Source organism: Sylvia atricapilla, chromosome 3 (genome assembly GCF_009819655.1).
Source record: "Sylvia atricapilla isolate bSylAtr1 chromosome 3, bSylAtr1.pri, whole genome shotgun sequence".
Classification (NCBI taxonomy): Eukaryota; Metazoa; Chordata; class Aves; order Passeriformes; family Sylviidae; genus Sylvia; species Sylvia atricapilla.
The window spans coordinates 39,516,636-39,540,844 of record NC_089142.1 but is presented as its reverse complement, the minus strand read 5'-3'; the positions used below and the strand labels follow the sequence as shown (position 1 = coordinate 39,540,844).

The 24,209-nt window shown below is 37.7% G+C and overlaps 1 protein-coding gene across 1 annotated transcript in view; it reads left to right on the top strand.

Moving 5' to 3' along the window:
• The first annotated feature begins 2,283 nt into the window (after window positions 1-2,283).
• MMS22L (MMS22 like, DNA repair protein) overlaps window positions 2,284-24,209 on the top strand; it is an 88,496-nt gene continuing 66,570 nt past the window's right edge. Inside the window, exons 1-10 of the mRNA XM_066315162.1 lie at window positions 2,284-2,357; window positions 3,454-3,641; window positions 5,723-5,848; window positions 9,002-9,054; window positions 11,893-11,980; window positions 12,066-12,243; window positions 13,376-13,469; window positions 15,443-15,573; window positions 19,461-19,574; window positions 21,250-21,429. Coding sequence (XP_066171259.1) covers window positions 3,463-3,641; window positions 5,723-5,848; window positions 9,002-9,054; window positions 11,893-11,980; window positions 12,066-12,243; window positions 13,376-13,469; window positions 15,443-15,573; window positions 19,461-19,574; window positions 21,250-21,429 — 1,143 coding nt within the window. The 5' untranslated portion in view covers window positions 2,284-2,357; window positions 3,454-3,462. The remainder of the gene's footprint in view (window positions 2,358-3,453; window positions 3,642-5,722; window positions 5,849-9,001; window positions 9,055-11,892; window positions 11,981-12,065; window positions 12,244-13,375; window positions 13,470-15,442; window positions 15,574-19,460; window positions 19,575-21,249; window positions 21,430-24,209) is intronic.

Here is a 24,209-nt window from a genome sequence, read left to right as displayed (position 1 = left end):
ACTAGGAAAAAAGCCGAGCTGGATCAGCTCTCTTACCTCAGTTCCCTCTTGGCACGGGATAGATAACATCCTTTCATCCCAGAAAGGAGAAAAGTCCGATTCAACATCCAGCGTGTTGATTTTTCCCCACACGATGTCTGCTGCCATGTTAAATAAAGAAAATGATCACTGAGGATGCAGCTTTTGTCTCCAAATATTTGAATACTGCCTTTTAGTGACAAGAACCCGAGGAACCTTCGCACATCTGGCAGCAGGCACCACTGGCTACAGCTGCTGCAATGGGATTTTTCCTCAACCCTATTTCATTTCCAGCTCCTTTTTCTTCCCCATCCTGAGGAAGTTTAATCACCGAGAATGGCTGGGGCAGAAAAAAAAAAGAAGCAAAAAAAAAAAAAAAAAAAAGAAAGGTGGCATTGCAATCACAAGCTTTCTCGGTTTTGTCCTAGAGACAGGGACTGCAGCAACCACCTTGCATCTTTGTCTAGTTATTTTAGCATGTGCGTGCAAGAGGGGAGAAAAAAAAAAAAAGACTGAAAATTATTCAGGCATAATGCAATAGACATAAAGAGACAAAAAGACAAGGAGAGAAAGAAAAGGGAAGAGAAAGAGGGAGCGTGAGGGAGGGAGAGGAAACAGAAAGACTAAGAGAGGGAGAGGGGGCTGTCAGTGCAGATAAATCTGCATATGGAAATCAGGGTTATCCTGGGTACAGTTTTATTTAACCATGATGTACTGTTTTTTTAATTAGACAGGAATTTAAAGAAGGAAATGAAAGATTCTTACAGACACAGGAGCAAATGAAGCATTTTAAATCACAGCAAAGCTTTCAGAGCAAGCTGTAGCAGCAACAGCAAAACTTTTTATAGCAACTTTCTTACTAGAAGGAAGTTTTGTGCATTGCTGCTATTTTGACCCAAAATCCAGGCAAAGCTGGGAAAGCATTCATTTTGAAATGAAATCAAGCAATGGCAATCTAAAATAATACAGCACTTTTGAAAAAAAGATCCAAAAGCCACCAGGTGCACAGTATTCACTTTAAGCTAAGTTATGCCAGGCACAGATCTTAGGACTTTTGCCCTGGCCCCCATTCTGTGGTGACTGTCACACTCAGTGGAGATGCTGCAATAAATGCTAGGAGTGATACCTAGCTTGAGTTTCAAATGCACTAAATGCCACTTCCCAAGCTTGATGAGAATTGTGTTTGTTTGGGGGATACGAGCATTACCTGACATACATAGGAAGATTGGATCTGGATCTGTAAGGCATCAGAAAAGACCAGGAGAACCTCATGACCATCTCTGTGAGGGAGCATGGGAATGAGGGTGAGAAGGGAAATGAGGTTCAGGTAAAGTCCAGACAAGACAGACACCAGACCGAGGTAGGGGACAGTTGCGGTACAAGGAAACTTAAGAGGAAAGATGGGGCAAGGCTTTATAACAGCATGTAGTGACAGGACTAGGGGGAATGGGTTCAGTTTGAAAGAGAGTAGGTTTAGATTAGGCATTAGGAAAAAAATCTTTACTGTGAGGGTGGTGACGCACTGGAACAGGTTGAACAGCGATCCTTTTGGATGCCCCATCCATGGAGAGGTTCTAGCCCAGGCTGGTTGAGGCTCTGAGCACCGTGGTGTAGTTGAAATCACCACAGGAGAGTTGGAAGTAGATGATCTTTAAGGTCCCTTCCAACCCAAGCCATTCTGTGATGATTCTGTGAGCACAAGGGAGGCAGCTGAACAGCAGGGGCAAGATGGTGGCCTTCACGTGAGGGGTGGCCAGAAACCACTTGTGGCAGCTGCCCCGCCAAGGGACGCCCAGCCAAGCAGCGAAACCCGCCGGCCGACCAGCCTTGGTAGGCGCGGCGGGCGGCGCTCCGCCCCGGGCTGGGCGGGGATGGGAAGGGGATGGGAAGGGGCGGGAGCGGGCGGGAGCGGGGCCGGCGCTGGGTCGGCGGGAAGGAGGCGGGGCGGGACGAGGAAGCGCGGCCGGGGAGGAGCGGCCGGCGGCCAATGGGCGCCTCGGCGCCTGCGCAGTGCGCGGGCGGCGGCGGCGCGCGGGCCGTACGGAAGGCGCCCGGGCGCGGAAGGGCAGCGGCGGCCCGGGCAGGCACCGTGAGTCCCTCTGCGGCCCGGGCAGGCACCGTGAGTCCCTCTGCCGCCCGCCCGGGGCTGGCCCGCCGGGGAACCGCACCCGGGCACAGGGCGGCGCTGCGGAACCGAGGCGTTACACGTGCGGGTCGTGTTGGTGGGCGCGCCCCGGGGGCCCGCCGTGCAGCGGCCGGCGGCTCCCGCCGCTTTGCAGCCTCCTGCCCGCGGATTGCAGCCGTCTGGAAGGTTCTGCTTGGAGGACAAGGAGGTTGAGGTGCTTAAAGTCCTTAATTGTTTCCGCTCTATCAGGGATGTGGTAGACAAGTAGGGAACTGGTGGAAGTTATGACCGGGAAGAGCTGCTCTCTTATGTAACTGTTCCCCCAGGGTTTTCTATCGCGGGGGGCGTTTTGATACCCCGAACTGAACAGGATTTCCTTAGGAGCTCTTGTGGGTGAGAGCATTCCCTTCAGCTGCCTCACCAGCTGTGCCAACACCCGCACATAGGGTCCTGCTATAAACTGGAGCACAGAAGTCACTTTTTCCCTACTTGCACGGCCGCCTGCTCCGCAGGAATATGAATGCACGTGAGAAAGTGGAACAGAAACTGTTTCCTTCTCTGTTTTCCCTTGAGCTTATTTTTTAGTTAAGCCTGTAGTACCAACCTCTAGCCGTGCTGTGTACTAGTTTCTGCAAGAACCATATCAAAGTCTACCCGCAAAGAAGTTGAAAACTTTAACGTTTTAGTTATATTTTTTGTATATTATTATAGGATTCTCCAAATCCTGTTGCCTCTGCTGTTTCAGTATACTGTATCAAATACGAGTACACTAATATTAACTGTACAGTGAACTTCTTTTGGACATGGTAATCCACATGGCTTTTTTTCTCTTATTTCAGAGTCCTAGGTAGTCAGAGTTTTTTAAAATATTGGGAGCTTATAATACATGATGTACTTCCATAGCATAGCTATTCTGGTTATAAAATGGAATGTTGCTGGAAGTAGCTTTGTAATGCATTCCTGCCTCGTGTTACAACCTACCGCTAGTCTAACCTCATCGCTAATTAATTTAGAGAGCTAAACAAGAAGAAAATGTACCTGTTTGGGGTATTTTTTAAGTCACTGACACATCTTCCCTAACAGTCTCTGTTCAATGAGGGCGATGTGGTTGCACAAAGTGGCAGAATTGCATGACGGGGCGTGTGAGCGTGACTGCCCTTCTTGGTGGTGTCTCAGCTTTTACTTCAGTGTTACAGCTGGTCAGATCTGTGTCCTCACTTGAGCTGAAGGATGATGTGGAGTTGTAACAATGAGAAATTTATTTGAAGAAATGCTACAAGTATTTTATTTGTTTATTTATTTATTGCCAGGTGAAAACAATGGAGGATGACGTTGGGGCTTCCTCCACATCCCCATTTCTCACTGAAAGCTTGGAGCTGGCAATGGAAGTGGAGAATGAGAACTCAAGGCCGTCTTGCTTTTCTTGTGCTTTTGACAGCCAAAATGGAGGAAGAAGGTTCTCTGCAGAGTCTTATTTAGCAAGTGGGTCTCTTAAGAGGTATGGGATCATTTTAATTACCAATATAAAAGCCTTCTAAAATGTTCTTTCCACTCATGTTTGGTGCCTTTGAATCCTAGCAGGTTGCCAATTCAGTTTGTTCTTCAGCTCTTCTGATCCTGAAATCAACTTGGTGATACCAAAGTAGGAAAGGCTGTTATGCTCTTGATGCAGTTCTTAGCTTTCTGAAGTTACTTTTAAGATACTGTAATGGTCATTTACAAGCCTGTTAGGATCATTCAAAACTGGCTTGCTGGGCAGCAGCATCTGAGATCACTTAAATTTCTGAGGAGGCTTCAGCACTGCTTTTCCCAGTCTTGTGCTATATTAAATGCTGACCATTTTTTCCCTCTTTTCTACTCTGCCTGGCTTCCCCAGATTGCTGGGGCTGGCCCTAGTAGCTTTAAGACCATTGTTTTAAGATGAAGCTTCACCCTTGCATGCATTCTGGTTTAAGATTCTGAAGTCCTAGGCATAGTAAGTATGTATTTTCTGTGAGATTTTGAAACGTCACTTTAGTTTAGTTGTCATCTGCCTTATTGTCTGTCTTTCAGCTTAGTTTTCTGTGCTGTTTGCTCACCTTGTAAAGATTGTCTTGTTTTTCCTACAAAAGCCTAATCTTTCTGTCTGTCTGTCCTCCTGCCAGGCTTTGTATTTTGTGTTGTTAGCTTTTTTTCCACAGTGTTTTCCCTAAAGGCTTAAGGGAGGTTCCACTGCATGTCTCCCTTTCTCTGCCTTATTTATCCTGTATTTTAGTTGCATCAGAGCACATTCATTCAAATTTATGTCAGGTAGATGATTGGGGGATCCTTTATGTGCATGAATATATCAGTAATGGATTCCACATTGACAAAGAAACATTTCACCTGGAATTGTTTCTGTCATTAAAACTCACTGAAGAGCTTGTATGTAGACAAGTTTCCCAGTCACTATAGTTGTGATAATACTGTTCTTCTACTGTGTATTTATGTTGTCTACCTGGATTTCAAAATCCTAGAAAAGCCTCCATGTGAGGGACTCTTCTCTTCATTGCTTGGAACTGGAGTAGCTGTATTTAATTGCTAGAGGCTTCAAAACAGTCCAATGTTCATGAAGTTACCAAATGAACTAAGGTGTTATGGGAGGTTGAGCCAATTATTCAGCAGATTCTCTTTTTGTCTTTGAGAATGAAATTGGAAATAGTGCATAATTCATGCAGAATATGAATTTTATATGTTATGTAATGGAAACTAAGCGCTTACCCAGTATATATTTTTAATTTTTGAAAGAAAATTACTTTTTACATATTAGAGAACTGAATTTCATCTGTGTGGGATTATTTTACGAAAGGCAGTGGGAAAATTCTGAAATAATTTACTGTGCTATCATGCAGTTTACTGTGAATTTTTAAAATTTGTGTTAAAGAAACATTTTTATTTGCACAATTATGATGTTTTAACAATACAGGCGTCTGATTTTCTCCTCTTTGAGTAAAATGGTAATTCTGGTGTTGTTTTACTTTCCTTTAGCAAGAGCAAAGGGTAATTATGGCCTAGTGTTAGCTTAAGTTATAATGACAAGGTCTCATTTTGACCCTTATCTGTTAATTTGCCTAAAATTGTATTTTTAGCACTGTGTTCAGCATATATATCATTAAATGTATGTAACTGAACAAATGTATGTTCTAGCATTGGTTACTAGGGGTGTGCTAGTACTAGTGTGCCTTGAGACAGATCCCAAACATACAGAGCAGTGTGTTATCTTACCTGCTAGCCTCTTCTCTTCACAGTCTGTATGTTATGTGTCAGCCCCTTTGTAAGTATGAAAATACTTCAAGTGGGTAACATGTTAATTTTTGTTTCCAAAATATACTTCAGCCTGTGACTATGTCCTGTTTTTATGCTTTTGAAGCTAGGAGTTGTCATATTTCTGTAGACCATATTGCTGTAAAAGGTACAACTGTCTTTGAGACGTCTGTCACGTACATGTTGCTGATAAATTCAAAAAGTATTGGTGGTACACATGTATTTAGACCTGTAAATATTGTACTCCATAGGTTTATTGCTGGAAAATGTATAAATTTTGTTTGCTCTATTTTGCAGGGTTTTGCTGAGACTAGATCCTTATCCAAATGACTATGAAGAAAGTACAGTGGAATTGTTTGGCTTTCAGTGGGTTACTGAAATGGCATTAGTTGAATCCTGTGAATTTCTCTTTGGATTACTTAGGTATGATAACATTATATTTTGTAATTAATCCACATCTGTAATTATACCTACTGTTTAGCTTGTTTATACAAGCTTTTCACATTTTCAAAAGTAACATCATAAAAGACTGGGCTGTGCAATGCATCTAAAAAAAGATTAATGTTGTCTGTTTAATGCTCCAGTAAGTGATGGATAAGACACAGATGGAATTGCAGGAAGAAGTACATTGTGTCATGGATTCTTTATATTATGTGACTTATTATTAAGTTTCTAAGTAGTGTGATGCATATCTTAGGCATCACCAGATAAAAAAAAATTAGGTGTAGCTATTGCAATAGAGTGTTTGGGTTAATTTAAAAGGCTCTAGCTTCAGAATTATATGAATAGACTATGTAAGATTTCCTTGAATGAGATTGTGCTACCATATAATTGAAGTTGTCTTTTGAAGATTTTTAGTCCTTTTTTGTGCATAAAGGAAAGTGGAGGTTAAAAATCAAATACTATAAATGCCAGATGCAGTGCTTTCTTCAATTGTTTGGATTAGGATAGCTTCAGCAATCTCTTCAGATTCAGTTACTCAGTGTTTGACTAATTCAATGTAGATGCTTAATCTGGTCAATGCAAATACACAGATCACTGATAATCCTCTTTGCTACTGATAATCCTCAGGATGTACAGCACATACAGAGAGTGGATAGGAGAGGAGCTTTTGTATGATTTCACAAATATATGTGATGTATTCTATCATTCCTTGCATTACAGTGGATTCTTCCATCCCTTTAGGGTATGACCAAGGGCACGATGTGCAACATGATTGATAGGGTCTGGCTTATTGGAACATGGTGACATAGATGACTGGAAGTATATTAAAACCACTATTATTTAGCTTTGCTCGTTTGATGGAAGCTTTGACCTGACTGTGTTTTTAAAAAAACACGAAAGTGATAAAGGGGGAGATAGGAGTATAATTAAGTTAAAAATTTCAGCATTTAGTCTGATTTTTTTTAACTGTTCATTATTATGAAATCACTTGACAGTGACACAGGAATGTTGAACTAAATGGCTATTTTTAAAGGGCTTTTTCCCTGTAACGTAAATTGCTCTGTAATTGTAATAGAGATGAACGTAAGACACAATGTGTTTTATTGTGATTTTTAAGTTATTTAGGCTCTACATCCTTTAAAACCTACTGACCTGGTAGGAATAATGGATTTCAGCTAAGTCTTGGCTGAGTGGTTGGTTGCTAAGTTGTCTTTTGGTCTGACAAGTCCCTCTGCAAAGGGGAATGTCTCTGCAAAGACATTCAGTTCATTTGTTCAGTCATAAAATGGAATAGTTTCATTTATAGGCCAGCTGACAACTGAAAGTTGAAAAACTCCTTTTTCCTCTGTGGAAACTGAATATGTTAGGTACAAGTTACGATAGTTTTGGGGGATAGGGTGGCTGTAAATAGTTAAATTTATGAAGTTCAATGAATATCTATGTTTAAATACATACTTAGAAAAAGCTAGTCTCTTTTAATGTCTGAGATTATACTTAATATTATAATTAAAATTATTTACAATTTTTAATATTATAAAAGTATACTGAAGAACTGCAAGTTAGAATAGTAATTGCTGAGTAAAAATTCTTATTTATGGGTTTTCATGTGATAGAAGTGTGAGTCAAAGTGAATGAGGCTATGTAACCATTTAAGTGGGTATATTAAAATAATATATATTTGATTAATAAACAGAAGTACCAATTTAACTGTTGCAATGTGTATTTGCAAATCAAATGATTTAATAATTAACAGCCATGAGGATCAATCCTTGAGGTGCAAATGCAAATTTTAATTAAAATTATATATTTAAATAATGATATTTTTATGTTTCTTGTGTCCAGTTTGTGCTTTAATTTTATCAGCCCACTGTATTCTGTCTTTGTCCATTCACCAGAGAGTCTTTTTCTTTTTTTTTTCTGTGCGGCTCCTTCCTGGTACCTTCCTTCTCTGAACACCAGTCTCAACAGCCCTGTTTCAGACTTCCTTACTTTTTACACGGTTGAAATCCTTGAAAAATCCAGGCAGAAATTCAACTTTGGTTTCAAAACAAACAAAAAACTCTACAACCCACCTAAATGATGGAAGGATAGCTGACATGGCTTTATCCAAGAAAGCAAGAAAGAGCTAAGGGAGATCATTTTGCTGTGTGTTTGCACTTTAATATGCAAGTTACAACCTGTAGTTTTGTGTATTTTAGATGCTTCCTAGTTTTCAGCATTTTCTTCATAATAACATTTGTTTTGTGGTAGATCCAAGTAGCCTGTTTTAGAATCCTTCAGTAGTTATTGCTTTGACTGCATAAGAAATGAGGCAGGGAGCTCCCTCCTCAATTTATGCAGCATTTTCTTTCAAAAGTCTGTCTGACATGGTTGTGCTTTTCATATATTCAGTTTAGTACTGCTTTATCTCTGTGGAAATTCTACTGGAAGACCACTTGCAAATAACAATTGTTACAGAATATGGCCGAATATTTACCTTGGTTACAGCTTTTTAAAAAATACTCATTAAAAAAATGCAATGGCACTTAGCTTCTTTAAAAATCTTCTATTTCCTCTCCAAGACTGAACTGAGCTTTAGCTTTTCTAAAGACACCTCGTTTTACAACTGTATTTGTTGCTGTTTTATGCTTTGTGCTGGAACTAAGGAGCTGACCACCCTAAGCAGGAAGCAGGAGAAGCTGCTGGTGGGATGCACAGAATGCACATTCACAGGTGGATTAATTTAGCATATACTGAGTGTATGCCATGAGGACTAACTTTTAGGTTTATTCTGTGGTCAAATATGAAGAGGACTTATGCTTGTGGAAAGATCACTTGTGGGGGATGGCTTTTGGGGTTCTTTGTACTGTTTTTTGCCTTCCCCAATATTCAGGCAATTGTAGGTTTTTTTTGTTACTGCGTTTAATGATTTATAAACGTGCAAGAATTCTGTTCAACGTCATCCTTTCACACTTGGATATGTCCTTTGTCTTCCGCTAAAACTCTTTTCTAAGTTAGATTTCCATAAGCTTTTTCAGAACTACAAAGCAAGACACCTCTTACCTTTCTCTGTTCTATTTTGAGCTTACTAAAATGCAGTTAAACAACTTTTACCTATATAAATACCATAAATCTTTGTATTCCTTTAATTAGGCAACAGATATACAGACTGGAAAACCTAGTACAAATGGGTTCATCTGATTTTGGTAAGTTTTACAAATTTAATTTGACATTGCAATAGGCAACTGACTACCTTTCATTAAAGAAGTAAATTCTCACAGATCACACTTGTGCTTCGACTCTTGACCGATGGATTTTGGACTGTGCCTCAGAACAATATATAAACACCATAAAACTGCAGTAGGGGTTGAAATATGGGCAAGCAGTGAGGTAAGATAGTAGGGAAATAGGTAGTGGAAATGTTGGGGAGTCACTTTAGACACAGATTTGCCTGTGTGGTAGATGCACAGGGCAATTCTTACTGACCTTAGTGGAGCATTTTGCATTAATCTGACTTGAGTTACAGTGTCACCCCTAGAGCAGAATTTGGCAAAACTATTAACTTTTTATTAAAACCAGAAAATTTCACCAAACATCACAACAAGTTATTTTAGTTACAAAAGGAGTGGCTTGGAATTTCTTTCAGTGTTCCATGGGCTTATGTTTAAACCAGTTAGTTATATTTGCTTAGTTTAGAGTTATTTACAAACTTAATTTGTCTTTGCAATAGGATCGATGAAATGGGATCACTACAAAATGCTTTGTTTCAATTAAATACTGAGGCATGAGAAGCAGCATGTTTCTGAAGGATTATTGCAGCCTTGGGCTTAGTGTAAGTTGAAGGCTGAATTACTTAACAAGTTTAGAAGTTCAGTAATTACTCAGAAATAAACTGTCTATAGTGTCTTCTCATTATATATAACGTGCTAGTGTTCTATGAGTGAATAATTTTGCACATTACAATTTTTTATATCATCATTTTCTGCCATTTAAATCATTGATATGAATTTATCATCAAGCTTTTTTCATATGCAGTTATTGAAAGTACCCAGAAAATCTAATTTTTTTACATAGATGGAAATAGCCTGTTTTAAATTACATTTGAACTTTTATATTGTAGTTGGACATTAAGAAACTGTTCTGCAGCTGGGTTTTTTTTCACTTAAATTTAATCACCTGCTTGGTTGTCTTCTCTTCTTTGTATCCTGTTTTGCACTTGTCAATTAACCTAGTATAACAAAGAACTTGAATTCTGTGCTTTGCATCAGGCTTTTTGAATCGGAGCAAGTCCCTGGTTCAGCTATGACTAAGTTCCTCCTTTATAGAAGTGAGCTAGTAGAAGAAGAGTGTCATGAGGATTGAAGTATTTATTTAAAATGGTCAGGCAGGGTAGTGTTAGTTATCATTGGTATCTTAAATAAATGTGCTGTCTCCACTGTTTAAAACCCAGTTAAGAGTTTTGGCTCAGTAAATATATGTTATACTGTGTGTTTATATGGATATCAATATTGTACATTGAATTTGTGTCCTATCAGTCTTGAGTTTGGAGACTGAGAACTGTGTAATGTAGAAGGCATGTAAAAATACTGTAATACAGAATTTTGCTTAAACCGAACTTCTGAGAATTTAGGATACAGTATTTGTTATTGCTACAAATCAGCAGTAATATCTATAATTACTTTAAGAGCATCGATTCACTCTGTTGTAAACTTGTGGTTAATTACCATGGCAGATGCTATGGCTTCTAGTGTAGGAAGGCCATAGACTGGAATATTCTGTTGCCTGTATCAGTTGATTTGCTTTGCCCATTGAATGTTGTTCAGAAGATGATGAGATAGGCTTGTATGCACAAAGCTTTATTTTTGGGGTCTGTAACAAGTGACATACATGAACTGCCAGGTTAACTGGAGGAGTTGGGGGAAAAGAAAAGGAAGAGTAGAGCGAGATAAGGATTGAAAAAAAGGAAGACTCCTCAGTGGTCACGTGGGGAGAGGAGCAAGGATAACTGTCTCTCCTTGGCTGTGCAGTCCAGTGTAGTAGGTGACCAAGAGTTTTTGCCAGGCATCTCCTCTAGGATGATGCACTTTTGTTTGGCCCTGCTCAAGGTCCTCATTTGATGCTTGCATTGAAGATGCTCTGAATAATCAGCACATGTTCTAATCAGGTACATGTGTTGTAAATCAGGTACACATGTTGCAGGCTGACTGCTTGCTAAAGTTTTAAGCTTTTATGCTAAGCTTTTTTGGGCTTTTTAAGCAATATATTATTGGGCAGTAGTTGTTTAGTATTTAAATGACTATATTTTGTTTGTTATGCACTAAGTTTCATCTTTCTCTAACATAAGCTGAAAGCCAGAAGCCCAGATGTAGGAATAAATAAGGAGTGATTCTCACACTGTGGCAGTAACTTCCAGTGAGTCTCTGCTCTAATGGGGTGTTTGAGCGTGCAGGTACAAGGTGAGGATGGTAACACCCTGAGAGCAGCAGCTTCAGAGAACAAAGGAAAGGAGACATATAGCCAGAATAGCTACCTGAAAGGATACAGAGCTGCAAGTGGAAGGCAGGATTGTGAATGGATGGTTCTTAGCATTATACAGCTGAAAGTTCTGTGCAACAATGATGCTTCCAAGGAAAAATTATAAAGTGTATTTACAAATAGGTTCACCTGTTTAAGTCTGTCAGGAGAAAAGGGTGCTGATTAATTGTTTTACCCATGTCTTTACTGAAGGTGTCGTGGAAGTAGTCAGGGAAGCAGGGCAGTAGGGCTGAATGATTTTTTTCTAGCACTGAATGCTTACTCTCACCTTTCCTGAGGGTCTTCTTTTCTATGTGTGTCTGGATATGTGCCTGACATGGTAAGATAAAGAATGGATCCTTCTGGCAAGATGACATTTAGAAGTGGGTGTTTACCATCAGTCCCCTCCCAACTTGTCCTCAGAGGATGTCTTTCCAGTGGTCTGGTTTAATTATTGTGGAGAATGCAAATGTTAAATAAGTCATGGTATGGTCACATCTGCTTTAAGCTATTTATCTCTTTTACTTCAGGTCAAGCTGCACACTTGCACTCTGAAGCAGAGAGCATCAGGCATCAATGTCTTAAGTTTTTGCATTATGTGAAAGTTTTCATCTTCAGGTGAGATTTACACATTTTACTAAATTGGGTACTACAGCTGCTACTTACCTGTTTTCTGACTGTGTGCATTTTTCTCTACATTCAGGTATCTGGAACCCCCTAAGGTGGAAAATGATGGAATGCTGCATCCTTATGAAGAGCTAGAAGCTCAGTTACCATCAGTGTTGGTGGAAGAGCTTCATGCTTTGACCGTGCACGTTGGTCACCTTTATGAGCTTCCTAGTAATGTTCTGGCAGCATTTACTATTCAAAATCAGGCAAAGGTTGGTTGGTGTCTTTTTATAATTTGAATTTTTTATGTGATGTTATGTATTCAACTTGAAAAATTTTGGTTTAATGTAAGTTCATCTTTTTTTTTTTTCTTTTTTTTTTTTTTTTCTTTATTAAGTGCCATCCTCTACTTGCTAAACTCAACTAATGAGGTCTGGATTTTCTGTTGTTCTATTTATCTGGTTTTGTTCTATAGCTTTAGAATTCTTCCTGTGGTATACAAGAGATAATACCAATTACAGGTAGATAAGTAGGCTTGAATTAGCATAGCTTGTTTAAAAAATTCTTTGGTGTTTGTCTCTAGTAATGTTTAAAATTTCTGAGCATCCCAGTAGGCGGGGCATTTCTTTAAAAATGCATTCAGAATGGGCAGAGATCTTTTATGCAAAGAAAAGTGCACATGTGGAAGGAGGCACAGCAACATTAAATACTAGTGAAGCATGCACCAATAGGATTTGTGCATACATGTAGCTAATGACATCAATTCTTTTATAATGACAGAAAAGGAATTTCAGGCTCATGTTGTATAAACTAGTATCTGGAGAGGAATGATCCACCAAGAAGAAGCAGTTTGAATTTTTGTTTAGCTTGTCAGTAGTGGGTGAACTGATGAAAAACAGTGATTTCAAGTAAACTTTAAGGAAGAGAATACTAAAATTTTGGAGTTATTTTAAGTGCTCACTTTAGCAGTTTTTGTGCTATGTAATACTGCTCTGTGAAGAAAAGGTTAACTTAGGGTGTTAACTTAGGGTAATTTCTCAAACTTGAATCAAAACTTCATAAATGGCCTAGTACAGACAGAATTGTAATGAAACGTTTTGTTTCTTTTTTTTTTCTTGAGTTGAATGACATGTTTGTATTTGATCATAGATATTCATAATGTTCATTGCAAACAATCTTAGAATGTCAAGTCCAACCATTGCTCCATCACCTCCATATTCTCCACTAAACCATCAATGTGGTCCCCAAATGCCCCATCCACATGTGTTTGAACACTTCCAGGAGTAGTGATTCCACCACTTCATCTGGGAAGCTTGTTCCAAAGCCTGGCAACCCTGTCTTTGTACAGTATCCAGAACTGACTGAAGAATTGTTAAATACAAGTAATTATATTTCTAATCACAGGTCCTTCCTCCATCGTGGCACTTACTGCATCTCCATTTGGATATTAACTGGCTAGTGTTAGAAATTCTTCACGTACTAGGTGAAAAACTGAAGAGTAAGTATGCAGGCCTTTTTCTTGAGCTTATTGTTTTACATATGACTTACATAGTTTTCCCACTTTGATTTTTCCAAAATCAAAACTACTTTTGGTAGTTTTTAAGCATAGCTGTGTTTAATGGAGTAAACTCAGGTATGGTAAGGGTAGGTGAATCATCATGTGGCTCAAATTAAATAAAATTGTATTAGGAATTTGTTTTGTCAAAACAAAGATCACGGCGTTCATACTCAACTGATACAACATACAAAATATTTAATAACAATGTATTTCTTGACATCACAAATAAAAATACATTTACAGATATCCAGAATGCATAATAATGAATGGCAATTCAATGAAAACAATGTAGGAAAAGTGTCCAGGGATGGAAACCAGAGCAAAGGTTCTCAGAGGAGAGAATTTGTATTATTAACCATGTGCAGCACTAAGAAAATATTGGGCAAAAGAAGAAGCCTCAATCAGGGGAGCTTATAAAAGTACAGAAAGAAAAGGGCAAGGCAATATCTTTTAAAAAAATTTTATAAGGCTTTAAAAGGGCAAAAAGTAAGTTGATAAGAGTAAGCTGTTCATAGAAGTTAGATTAAAAAGGTCATAGAATGCAATTGAAAAACTCAATTTCAGAGTAGTTCAGTTTGCTGAAGAATTGTTAAAATACAGAAGAGAACTATATTTGCTTTGTGAGGCTTATATCTATCTATTTTCTGTGTCTATTCTATCAGAATAAATCACAGAAGTGTGTTTTCTTCTATAAGAGTGTCACTGCAACCATATCTCCCCTCATGCCACCTGATTATAAGTTGTTAATATAAATTCCGCATAGGAATTGCAACAGTTGAAGTAATGTTGAGGTATATAAACATATAGTGCCTTCCAGAAAGAAGGCACTATATGTTTACCCCAGCAACTTATGTTGAATCTGAACTCTTGGATTCACTTTTGCCTGCTCCAAGTGCTGTCACAATGCAGCCTTTCTCCCATTAACACATTTTCTCTGTTTCTACGTTACTGTATAGTGTGTGGGTTAGCTTTTTGTTCCATAATTCTAAGTTTCTTTTATGATCCATTGTGGGATAGCCTGTTTGCCTTTTCTAAGGCATTTTGGAGAAGGATAGTGAAACTGTTGGAGGCAATTTATTTTCCAGAATTCAATATTGATTTCTAGATAATGTTCTGAGTAATAATGCAGTAATATCTTTGTAAGAGAAAGCTCACGATTTTTAACAAGAAGAATACAAGATGTATATGTAGAAATATGACTGTCTTGGCTAGTAAATTTATTGTGCTTAGAATTTCTTAGGTTTTTATCTCATTCTGTAAAGTGTTCTGAGTGAAAACTTCACATTGCTGAGACCAGTTACAGGATAGTGGGTTCAGGGTTTCACCTTACATTTGCAGGAATAAAATACAGGCGCATTCTACATATTGTCTGCCCCACTGATGTCAAGGGAGATGTACTGTTGAAAAGCTTGTGGGATAAGATCTTACAGCCTCTTAACTTCACCATTTTATCTGTTAATGCCTACAAATGCTCAAGTTGGAACATGATCATGCCAGCTTTTTACATCAACACATCCAAAGGAAAGTGTTAGACCTCTCCAGAATTGTTTGTCATCAACTTGCATATCTGCAAAACATGTCATGATTCCAGAACATGCGCACTGGCATGTGACAAAGAGGAACTTGCAGATAAATAAATCTTTATTCCTTTGCAAAATCTGTGCCAATAAAAGGCTGTAAAGTGCCAAGCTTTTTTACTGTCAACCTGAATAATACCAGATTTCAGTGCAATGATGAAGGGATTAGCTTGAATTTAGGATGAGCTTTCTCACATGAATTTATAAATTGAAATTGCATACAGGTCAACAAGCCCATTCTAAAATATATAACTATTAGAAGATAAATCCTGTCTGTTTTATATTGCTAAAACTAAACCTGGAACTAAACAATTCTACTTTTCTTTTGTGTTTTAGAACAAGTTGTATATGCTAACCACTTCATTAATCTAACCGGAGAGAATCTAACCAGTACCAGTTTATTTGAAAAACACTGTGGAAATCTCATATCTGATTTAATAAGCTTGGCCATCAACAAGTATACAAAGGTAACTCTTTCTCTTTATTCAGGCCATGGACAGTTAGATGCTGATACTGGGAACCATATGAATTGGGCATTGCATCAGTGCTTAGATGACTTCTTAGTGCTTAGTTTTAAATGTTATGTATGGCTTTGTATTTCCATGTTTTAAAGAGTGTTATTTGTTAGGAGCTCAAATTGTGTTATATTTATTCATGACCATCTGGCAGTTGAATGAGAGAGTAATATTGAAATGCACTGTGTACAGAGCAGAAGTGAGTGCCACATTTTCTAAGTTCAATGTTCCAGGTTTAATGCCAAACATGGCACAGTCTAAAAGGTTTAGATAGATGCAAAAAAAAAAAATCTTTTCAGTCTCTCTCAACAGGAACAAAAGAGGCTAACACTAATCCTGGAAGTAAGCTAACTGGACATTTACAGAATGTCATATTAAAATTTATTGCTGCAGTGCACCTATTTCCACCACCTCAACTTCCTGTTACAGCACTTCTTCATTTGTCATGGGAAAACTTTTCTGTGTCTTTTTTCCTTTTTCTTTCCTTCTATAGCTGCAGTATTTTTCTCACTTATTTTGAGCACTCCAAAGCTAGAAAGCCATAATAGCTCCATATAGCAGCCAGTAAAAGGGCTTTGTAATCATTGTGTCATTGTGAAACCTGATTTAGACGGACATGTGAGATTCATGAATACAGAACTGAACTCTGAGAATAAGTAGTATTGACCACTGCTATAGACAATATAGCATAGTATAATTACTGTTTTCCTAGTAGAAAAACATAAGAAATGTAATCCCTCTTCTTCATGTTAGTTTTGAGGATGGGGGAATGGCTGTATTAGCCTTTGATAACTGTTGTTTTTAAATACCTTCCTGTAGTAAACTGTTACCTTTAAAATCAATTTTGATCTCTTAAGTTATCATACAGTAAGGCAACCTTCTCCCCTGACAAAAGGCAAATATATGAGAATAATGTTTGATAAAAGAAAATTCAAATAGTCTCTATCTGTTGAACATAATGCTTGATGGGTAGGCTTGGAAATATCAGATGATAAAATGACCGATTTGACGTTCTTTCACAGAGCCACATTACAAAGAGAGAAGATTCTTTTGCCACTGCCTTTTCTTAAGCTTTCTCTAGGTGTGGCCCACACCATTTGAATTAGTTCTGTTTGAGATTAATTTCTGAAGTGAAGCTTGCACTTCAGCTGGTGACTCCTATAGAATGCGAGCATTGCTGTCATCCTCTAATGGAAATAGTATCCCTCAAAATTGTTGAAAATGCAAGTAAAGCATTTCCATCATAATCAACAGCTCACCACTAAAACATGTCCTTGGGCTTTTGGCTGAGAGCATTCGTGAGTGCAGCTCTTAACATTTGTGGATATCCTTGGAAAGGGGGACATAAGCTCTAGTGTTCCAGACTCACATTTTCTGATTGATTCTTGGGCAGCTCTGATATCAAAATGCTTGACTTGGTTTCTATAATGAGTCCAGTGTACTGTGGGGCATATTTGGCAGAGAAATATATATCCATGGATATCTTTCTTCTGTCTTCAGTAGTCACACCTCTGGCACCAGAGCTGTATTGTCCCAACAGCACCACAATTGGGGGTTTTAAACATTCTTACCGAAAAACTAACTGAGGATGTTGTGAGAGGAAATCCAGAGTATCTCTGAAGAAAGCAGTATCTTGGCTATCCTTAGTCTAAGCAATATCTTACGGTGTCTTGCTTTCATACTAACTGCCCAGACTCTATCCTGAATGGATATGCACATTTCCTGCAGAAGAGATCTTGCAGTCTTGTAGCATAGCACAGTAACAGATGTAAACAGTAGACGAAGAAACCTTCTGCAACAACTGATTGTCCGCCTAGAAAGCATGAAACTCGTTTCTAAGATAGTTTCTGTGCCTAATACCTCCATAGACACCTGCTGTGTTACAGTGCATCTGTAATAAGTAGACTGCTCATTTCCAATGGATCTGTTTTTCTCTTTGGCAGTGAGTCTTAACCAGAGTTATTTTTGAGGTGCTTCAGTTTTGGAAAGCTAGTAGAGAAATAACAAATTTTTTCAAGCGGCTTAAGTGGTCATACTGCTTATTCTCAAAATAATATTTACATAAAATTAGTTGAGGTTTCTGAGAAATTCCTCTAACAGATCTTTAACTAAAAGTGTGAGGAGAGAGAGAGGCACGTGAAATGCCATGAGTGTATGCGGAAAGTGAATAAAGCATTATTTAAAATAGATCAAGTCTGCCATGACAATTTATAGGATAAACAGGGTTCTTGAGAGAGAGAAAAAACAAGTAGTGTCACATTTACATATAAATGTAAGTTCATATTTATAATTAAAATTATTTAAACCTGATTTGGAGCTGTATGAAACTGTAGTTGTAAACATATTATTGTAAAGGCGGATGATAAAGAAGAAGTTTGCATCCTTACAGAATATTATACAGATTTGAAATTATTGGTGATATACTTGTTGTTCTAATTGTGAAAATGTGGGGTTTTAGTCATTCATTCCTGCTTCAGTAATGTCTCACAGAGCCACTGCTGTCACTGGCATTGCATATTCTGATTTAATTTTTAATTTACGTTGTTAGGCTTCCAAATTCAGAAATTATTTTAAGTGCCAATGTGATTTGAGAATAGTTGTGCATGAATGGATCAGAAAAAGCATGAGGATATAAAAATTTAGGCTCCACCTCATCAGATGTACATGGCTAAGAGTTAGTTGGCTGAAGTAGTCACTCGAGGTAATTTTTATTGTCATGGAAGGATAACAACAGTTCTGCAGTGAGATTCATTAATCTCTCTAGGTACCTATTCCCCTCTGTTTGCTTCGAAGAGGTGTAGGTTGATTATTCAAACTTGGACTACTCATTGTTTAGAGATAAAATGAGTATAAGCTGCTTTGTCTTCCCTCTTTTCTTTCTACATTTCTGCCGTTATGTACTTGCTGAAGGAAAAAGGTGCTGAATTGTGCTATTTAAGCAAAGCTTTTCTCACAATTTTTGCCACCTCTGAATACAGGTTATTGGATTAATATGTCTAAGGATAGAATAAGTAAAGTTTTGTCTATAGTGTGATTATTTCAAATACAGGTCTGGTTGATCTTAAAAGCATTAAAGTATACAGAGTTTTTTATGTATTTAGCACTTCCTTTTGCTGTTTTGTTTTGTTTCACAATTCAGAGAATGTAAAATTGAAAGATGAATCACAAGAAGACTATTTTGCATTTGAAATACATCAGTCTGAGTGAATTTTGTTAAATATGGAATAGTAATCAAATAATGTACATGACTTGAAATATGCTGTTTTCTGCATATTAAAAGAATGCCTTGCAGTAAATTTACCGAAAAGCAGATTTTGTGAAATGTTGTGGGAACATTAACATCCTCATGCCAACAACAACATATTCTACTAGCATTATGCCTAGTCATTAAGGATTTTTCAGTTAAAAATAACAATAATAGCTGGTAAATAATTTGAAATCTTTTTCTTCTCAAGAACATCAGGAAAATGTAATCAATCATTTTCTTTTCCCTACTATCAGACAGTGAATTAGTATTTATTGTAACTTCTTTTCATTTAGACATGGAATGACACTTTTATGTGATTAAATAATATCTGAGAGTGGATCAGAAGAAACTAGGAAATTGCACAACCTATAGCTTACATAGAATTAGGAAAGAGTCTCTGTTGTATGAGAGAGATATTTTGTATGTTAGTGAAATAATGCACCTTTGAATGTGTAATTGTAACTATATTATTTACCTAAAAAAAAACCACCCTCAAACCAAACAGCCAAGACAAGAGGAAATATTGATATATAAAACACAATTTCAAAAGTTAACACTTCTGTGAATAATTTTATTCTATATTCTCTTTCAGGTGCGACCTTCTGAGGCCCTTAACAGTAGCCATTATCCCTGTACCTGCATTAAAGAACTATGGATTCTACTTATGCACTTACTGGACCACAGAAATAAAGGGTCTAATACAGAGGTAAAGGAAGACCACTGTTATATGTACAGTATAGTCACCAGATGTTCCCATATGGCCACAAATGCACAGATCCAATGGTAGAACTGAACCTCATACTTGCTCCAGGACTAACATGCTGTGGTGTCTTGGGCCACTGTCCTGAATGTGCATGAAGTCCTGACTCTAGGTTTGCAGTGAACTGTTGAGTTATGACCTAGGGCATTGATAAGGAGTGCTCCTAGTGCTAAACAAAGCAAAGCAAAGGAATACACTGTGGAAGTTCCATTCTTTTTATGAAAGAGCAAAGCACAAAAAGCCACGTTTAGTTATTTTTTAAATTATTTTGCAGTTTCTGTAATGTGTTGTGCAATGAGTCATCTCCAGGCATTAGAAACATGGGTGCAAGTAAAAGCAATGATCCAGGTAGCTCATGTTTTTGTTACCTATCTATACAAGAACAACCTGTGTACAATTTTGAATCTTGTAGTTGGTGACTTCTCTAGATGCCCTGTTATATACATCTATTGGAAATCGGCAAGTCACTACCTGTTTTCCCTCTTTATGCCAGTGCAACCTTATATGCCTCTTCAGTTTGTTTAGTTTTTTTCTGATATATCCTACCTTCTGCATTTTCTAGGCTGAAGAGTCTTACTTCTTACAGTAATTCTTTTTTTCAAGTGCCTTTTTCTACCTCTGGTCATCTTTGTCACCCTTCTCTGAACCATTTTCCATATTACCACATCCTATTTTGAATAACAGAGTGCCAGGATTACGTTCAGTATTCCAAGTATGGGTTAGGAGGCCAAATGATTTTATACGTTGCCTAATGATATCTTCTATTTTGTTCTTTTCATTTGCTGATATTTTCTAGCATTTTAATTTTTCTTTCTTTGACTTCTGGTTAGAACTGGACTGATGTTTCTCTGAATGAATACTAAAAGGTGACAAAACTTTTTGAAAGTTTTCTGAAATAGTCTTTATAAGAACTGAAGTGCCCATCTGTGCCATGAGTACAGTTCACCTAGTACAGAATGAAGTACTTCGGAGTAGAGGGTTTGCACTGATGGCTGTTTACTTGTTAGTGGCAACAGATGTAAAGGTGGACAGCACAAGTGAAACTGTGTTACTGTTAAGCATTTGCACTGGCAAGAACACATTGCAGCTAAGTTAGGATCAGGACCCAGCTAAGTGGGTGAAATACACATGCAGAGAAGTCCTGGAGAGCTTCCTTAAAACTAGGAATGATAGGCATAGGATTTAAATACTGTGATATAGGCAAGGGTCTGAATCAATGAGAATTAATCAGCACTAGAAGATTTTCAAAAATATAACAATTCTTCGTTGAAGAACTCTCACCTTCCTCTTGTTCATATTGGTGCACCATCCTGTCTGTATATATCATCAATCCATCAGCTTGTAATTTTGTCTGTGAAATATTGCACTGAATTCCTCCTGCTGCCCAAGCTTATCTTTACATGTTGCTTCCTACTGACGTTTGAGAGAGGACTTTCTAAGGTAGCCTTGAGTTTTCTGTGGTAATACTGACCACTGCTTTTTGTTATTTTCTTTAAATGACTGTTATCTTGCTTGTTCTCTATATAAGCAAATTAATCAATAGGGCAGTGTTGTAGAGAAAATTATTAACATAGGTTTTGTTGTTGAAGAGAGTTCAAATTACCTTTTGCATTTTCTACAGTGTTTCTGGAGCTTGGTGAATACAACCCTAAAGAACATCTTTGAACGGCCAAGTACTTCTGAAAGTGTGTCTGGGTTTGAAACAGTTCTTTGTAAAGACCCACTGAGTTTTAGCTGGTGGGTTGTGTGTCATCTGGCACCACTCTACCAGTTTGACCGTAATGGAAATCTAGATGAAAAGGTGAGTATGCTTTTTTCTAAATACGTAAGAGTTATTTTAATTGGTTTTGATCTCTTTAGTTATTTTGGTTGACAGAAAACAATTAGTTCCGTAATGCAGGAATCTTCATACTCCTTAAAAGAAGTTGGTTTTATGTTGGATGTGTTAAGACTTTGTCAAGTCAATAGATGTTCGAGGAGCCCCAGACAGATTCATGTTACCTACCGGATATTCAGTAGAGTACTGTGTGAAGGAAACGGGAAATATCTCAACTAGTCAGTAGCATATACTTAATGACATAGCATATGTTTTAAGATTGTCTGCCTATAGCATAAATGCTTCACTGGATTTGATGTTTTAGGAATTGAGCACATGAGTTTGTGCTTTGTGAAGTATAAACCTCAAACAGACTGTGCAGTTATTAATGCCACTTATTTTTCTGAAGTGGTAGCTCTGCTCTGGATAAATTTCTATCTGTCTAATTGCATTGGCTTTGCATCAGAGCCATAACATCATAAGATGCATTTGTATTTGTGTATACAGCTTGATTTTTACATTGATGTGTTACTTGAATTCAAGTTTCAGTTTAGGGAATTTGTACTTGCTGAGGCAATTCATCCATTTTCAGATGTATAAAAATCTGACAATTTTTCTTAATTGTCTACAGAGGAAGCTTGTTAGAAGCCTGTGAGATGGATGAAGACCCAGAAACTGAGGGGTTTGGGGTGTTCTTGGTGTAATGTGTTTTGCCTGGGTTTTTTCTCCCTGACAGTTTCTTTTGCACTAGGGAGACTGGTCATGCCATCTTCTGTCATTTGTCCTTCTGTTCTTTTATCTTCTTATTGTTCTTTTTTTCTGTTTGTTTTGGTTTTGGGGGTCTTTTTTTGGGCAGGGGGAGGTTGTGGTCTCATTGGTTTTGGCTTTTTTTAGTGTGATGGCTTTTTTAACCTTTCAGCTGTGTTGCCCATATTCCCTAATTTTCCAAGCATAAACTCTCTAAGGCATCTTCCACAAACTGGGTGTAATTGCCCTTTGTTGTGAATTGTCTTTTATTATTTGTAATTTCACAGTGCATATTAAAACTGGAAAGGCTGTACCCTCTTTCTGTTAAAATCTATACTGTGGTTTAGGATAAAAGGCTAAAACCTGGAAACATGTTTGTGAACTGCAAATCTGTAAGAAAGGAAGAATCATGATGTAGGTTGAGCAATTTTGGTAACTTGAAATCTCTCTTTTTGTCTTTAGATCTTTAAAAGCATTAAGTCTATAAATTGAGAATGAAAGCAAAGTGTTGAAATTCTGGGAATGCTTGCAATCCTAAGTAAAATTAGACTTTCTAAAAAAATTAGGAATTACTTGGATTTTCTACTCTAAAAATTTGTAAAAAAGTTTTTAAATGTAGCAAAGGTGTTTCAGTGCTTGAATACTTCATTGAAAGACTCATGACCGACCCTGTCTGTTCACTGGAGGACTATTCCTATGTGGGATGCTTATGCTTCTGTTTGCCAGTTGACAAATCCTTTAGGAGGCCATGGCAGGCTGCTTGTTATCATGTGGCAAAATGAAGCAACTTCTTGCACATTTATACAGTGTAAGCTTGCAGTTAAGACAGTGTAAGGTCTTGTTACATTGAAGGTTGTCTCAAGCTTCCCTTGTTTTTGCCCCCCCTTACTACGTGTTGGGAGAGAGAGACATAGTCCAGAGCATATTATAGAGGGACATTGGAAGATAGAATTACTACATTGCAAGGTAGAATTCTGCTTCTTAGAGGAATTTAGAAAGTGAGAAAAGGTTATTTCCAGGTGAAATGCAGAAGTCGGTGTGAAGCACACATTTATACTGGCTTTCTTGTAGCTAATGCCTTAATCCAAATACAGTAACAACTGATTACTTTTATCATTGAGGCCTTTTTCCTGTATCTCACTCTGATAGATACTATGGATTTAGCCTCATGAGAGATTATTTTTTGCCCCAGGCACTATATTATGTTCATAAGCCAAAAAAAGGATGTAGACTGGAAAAAAAGGATTCCTGTTGTTCTCATTTTAAAATAGGAATCTGAGACACAGTGCCAGAAAGTGACTTGGCCAAGATTAAATAGTAGTGTTTCCTTAGACCCCACCTGGGAGAAGAGAATTTCCAAGTCTTGATTTGTGAATCATGAGACCATCCTGTGCATGCTTCTTTTGATGTTTCCAGTAGTCTTTCTGTTCGAGCTGTTAGCTGTGCTTTGCATTTTTGAGTGTTACTATGGATTTGTCCAGAGATCTCTGTTCTCATGCAAGAAAATCTTATCTGTAACATTTCATCCGCCATTTCACCCACCACAGTAATATAATTTGTCATAGACAGCTGATGGTAACCATCTGTTTAGGTCCTGTTCCCCTCCTTGAATTGCAACCTCAAAATATTTTTTGAACATTATAAGGTAAAACATTCTGTGATATGAATTTTTGACGTCAGTAGAAATACATGAGGACTCAATAGTCCTGTTTTGTTGGTGAAAGATATGATGCAATGGCTTTGTGACACATGCTTTCTTTTAATTAACTATGATCAGGAGTGGAAGAGTGATGTGGCACAATGATGGTTATTCATGTGCTCTGTAGAAAAAATTGCCTCCAAGCCTGTGTCACCTGCGGAAGATTTTCAATTTTTTAATGTGGTCTGCATGGCTGTAAGGTTGTTATGAAAGCTTTTAAAATTCTAAGTATGTTTCAGACTTGCTTCTTTTTATTTTTCCCCTTCAGCTCATAAAACACAATTTCAAATATGCAGTGATTCATGTATATTGAATATAT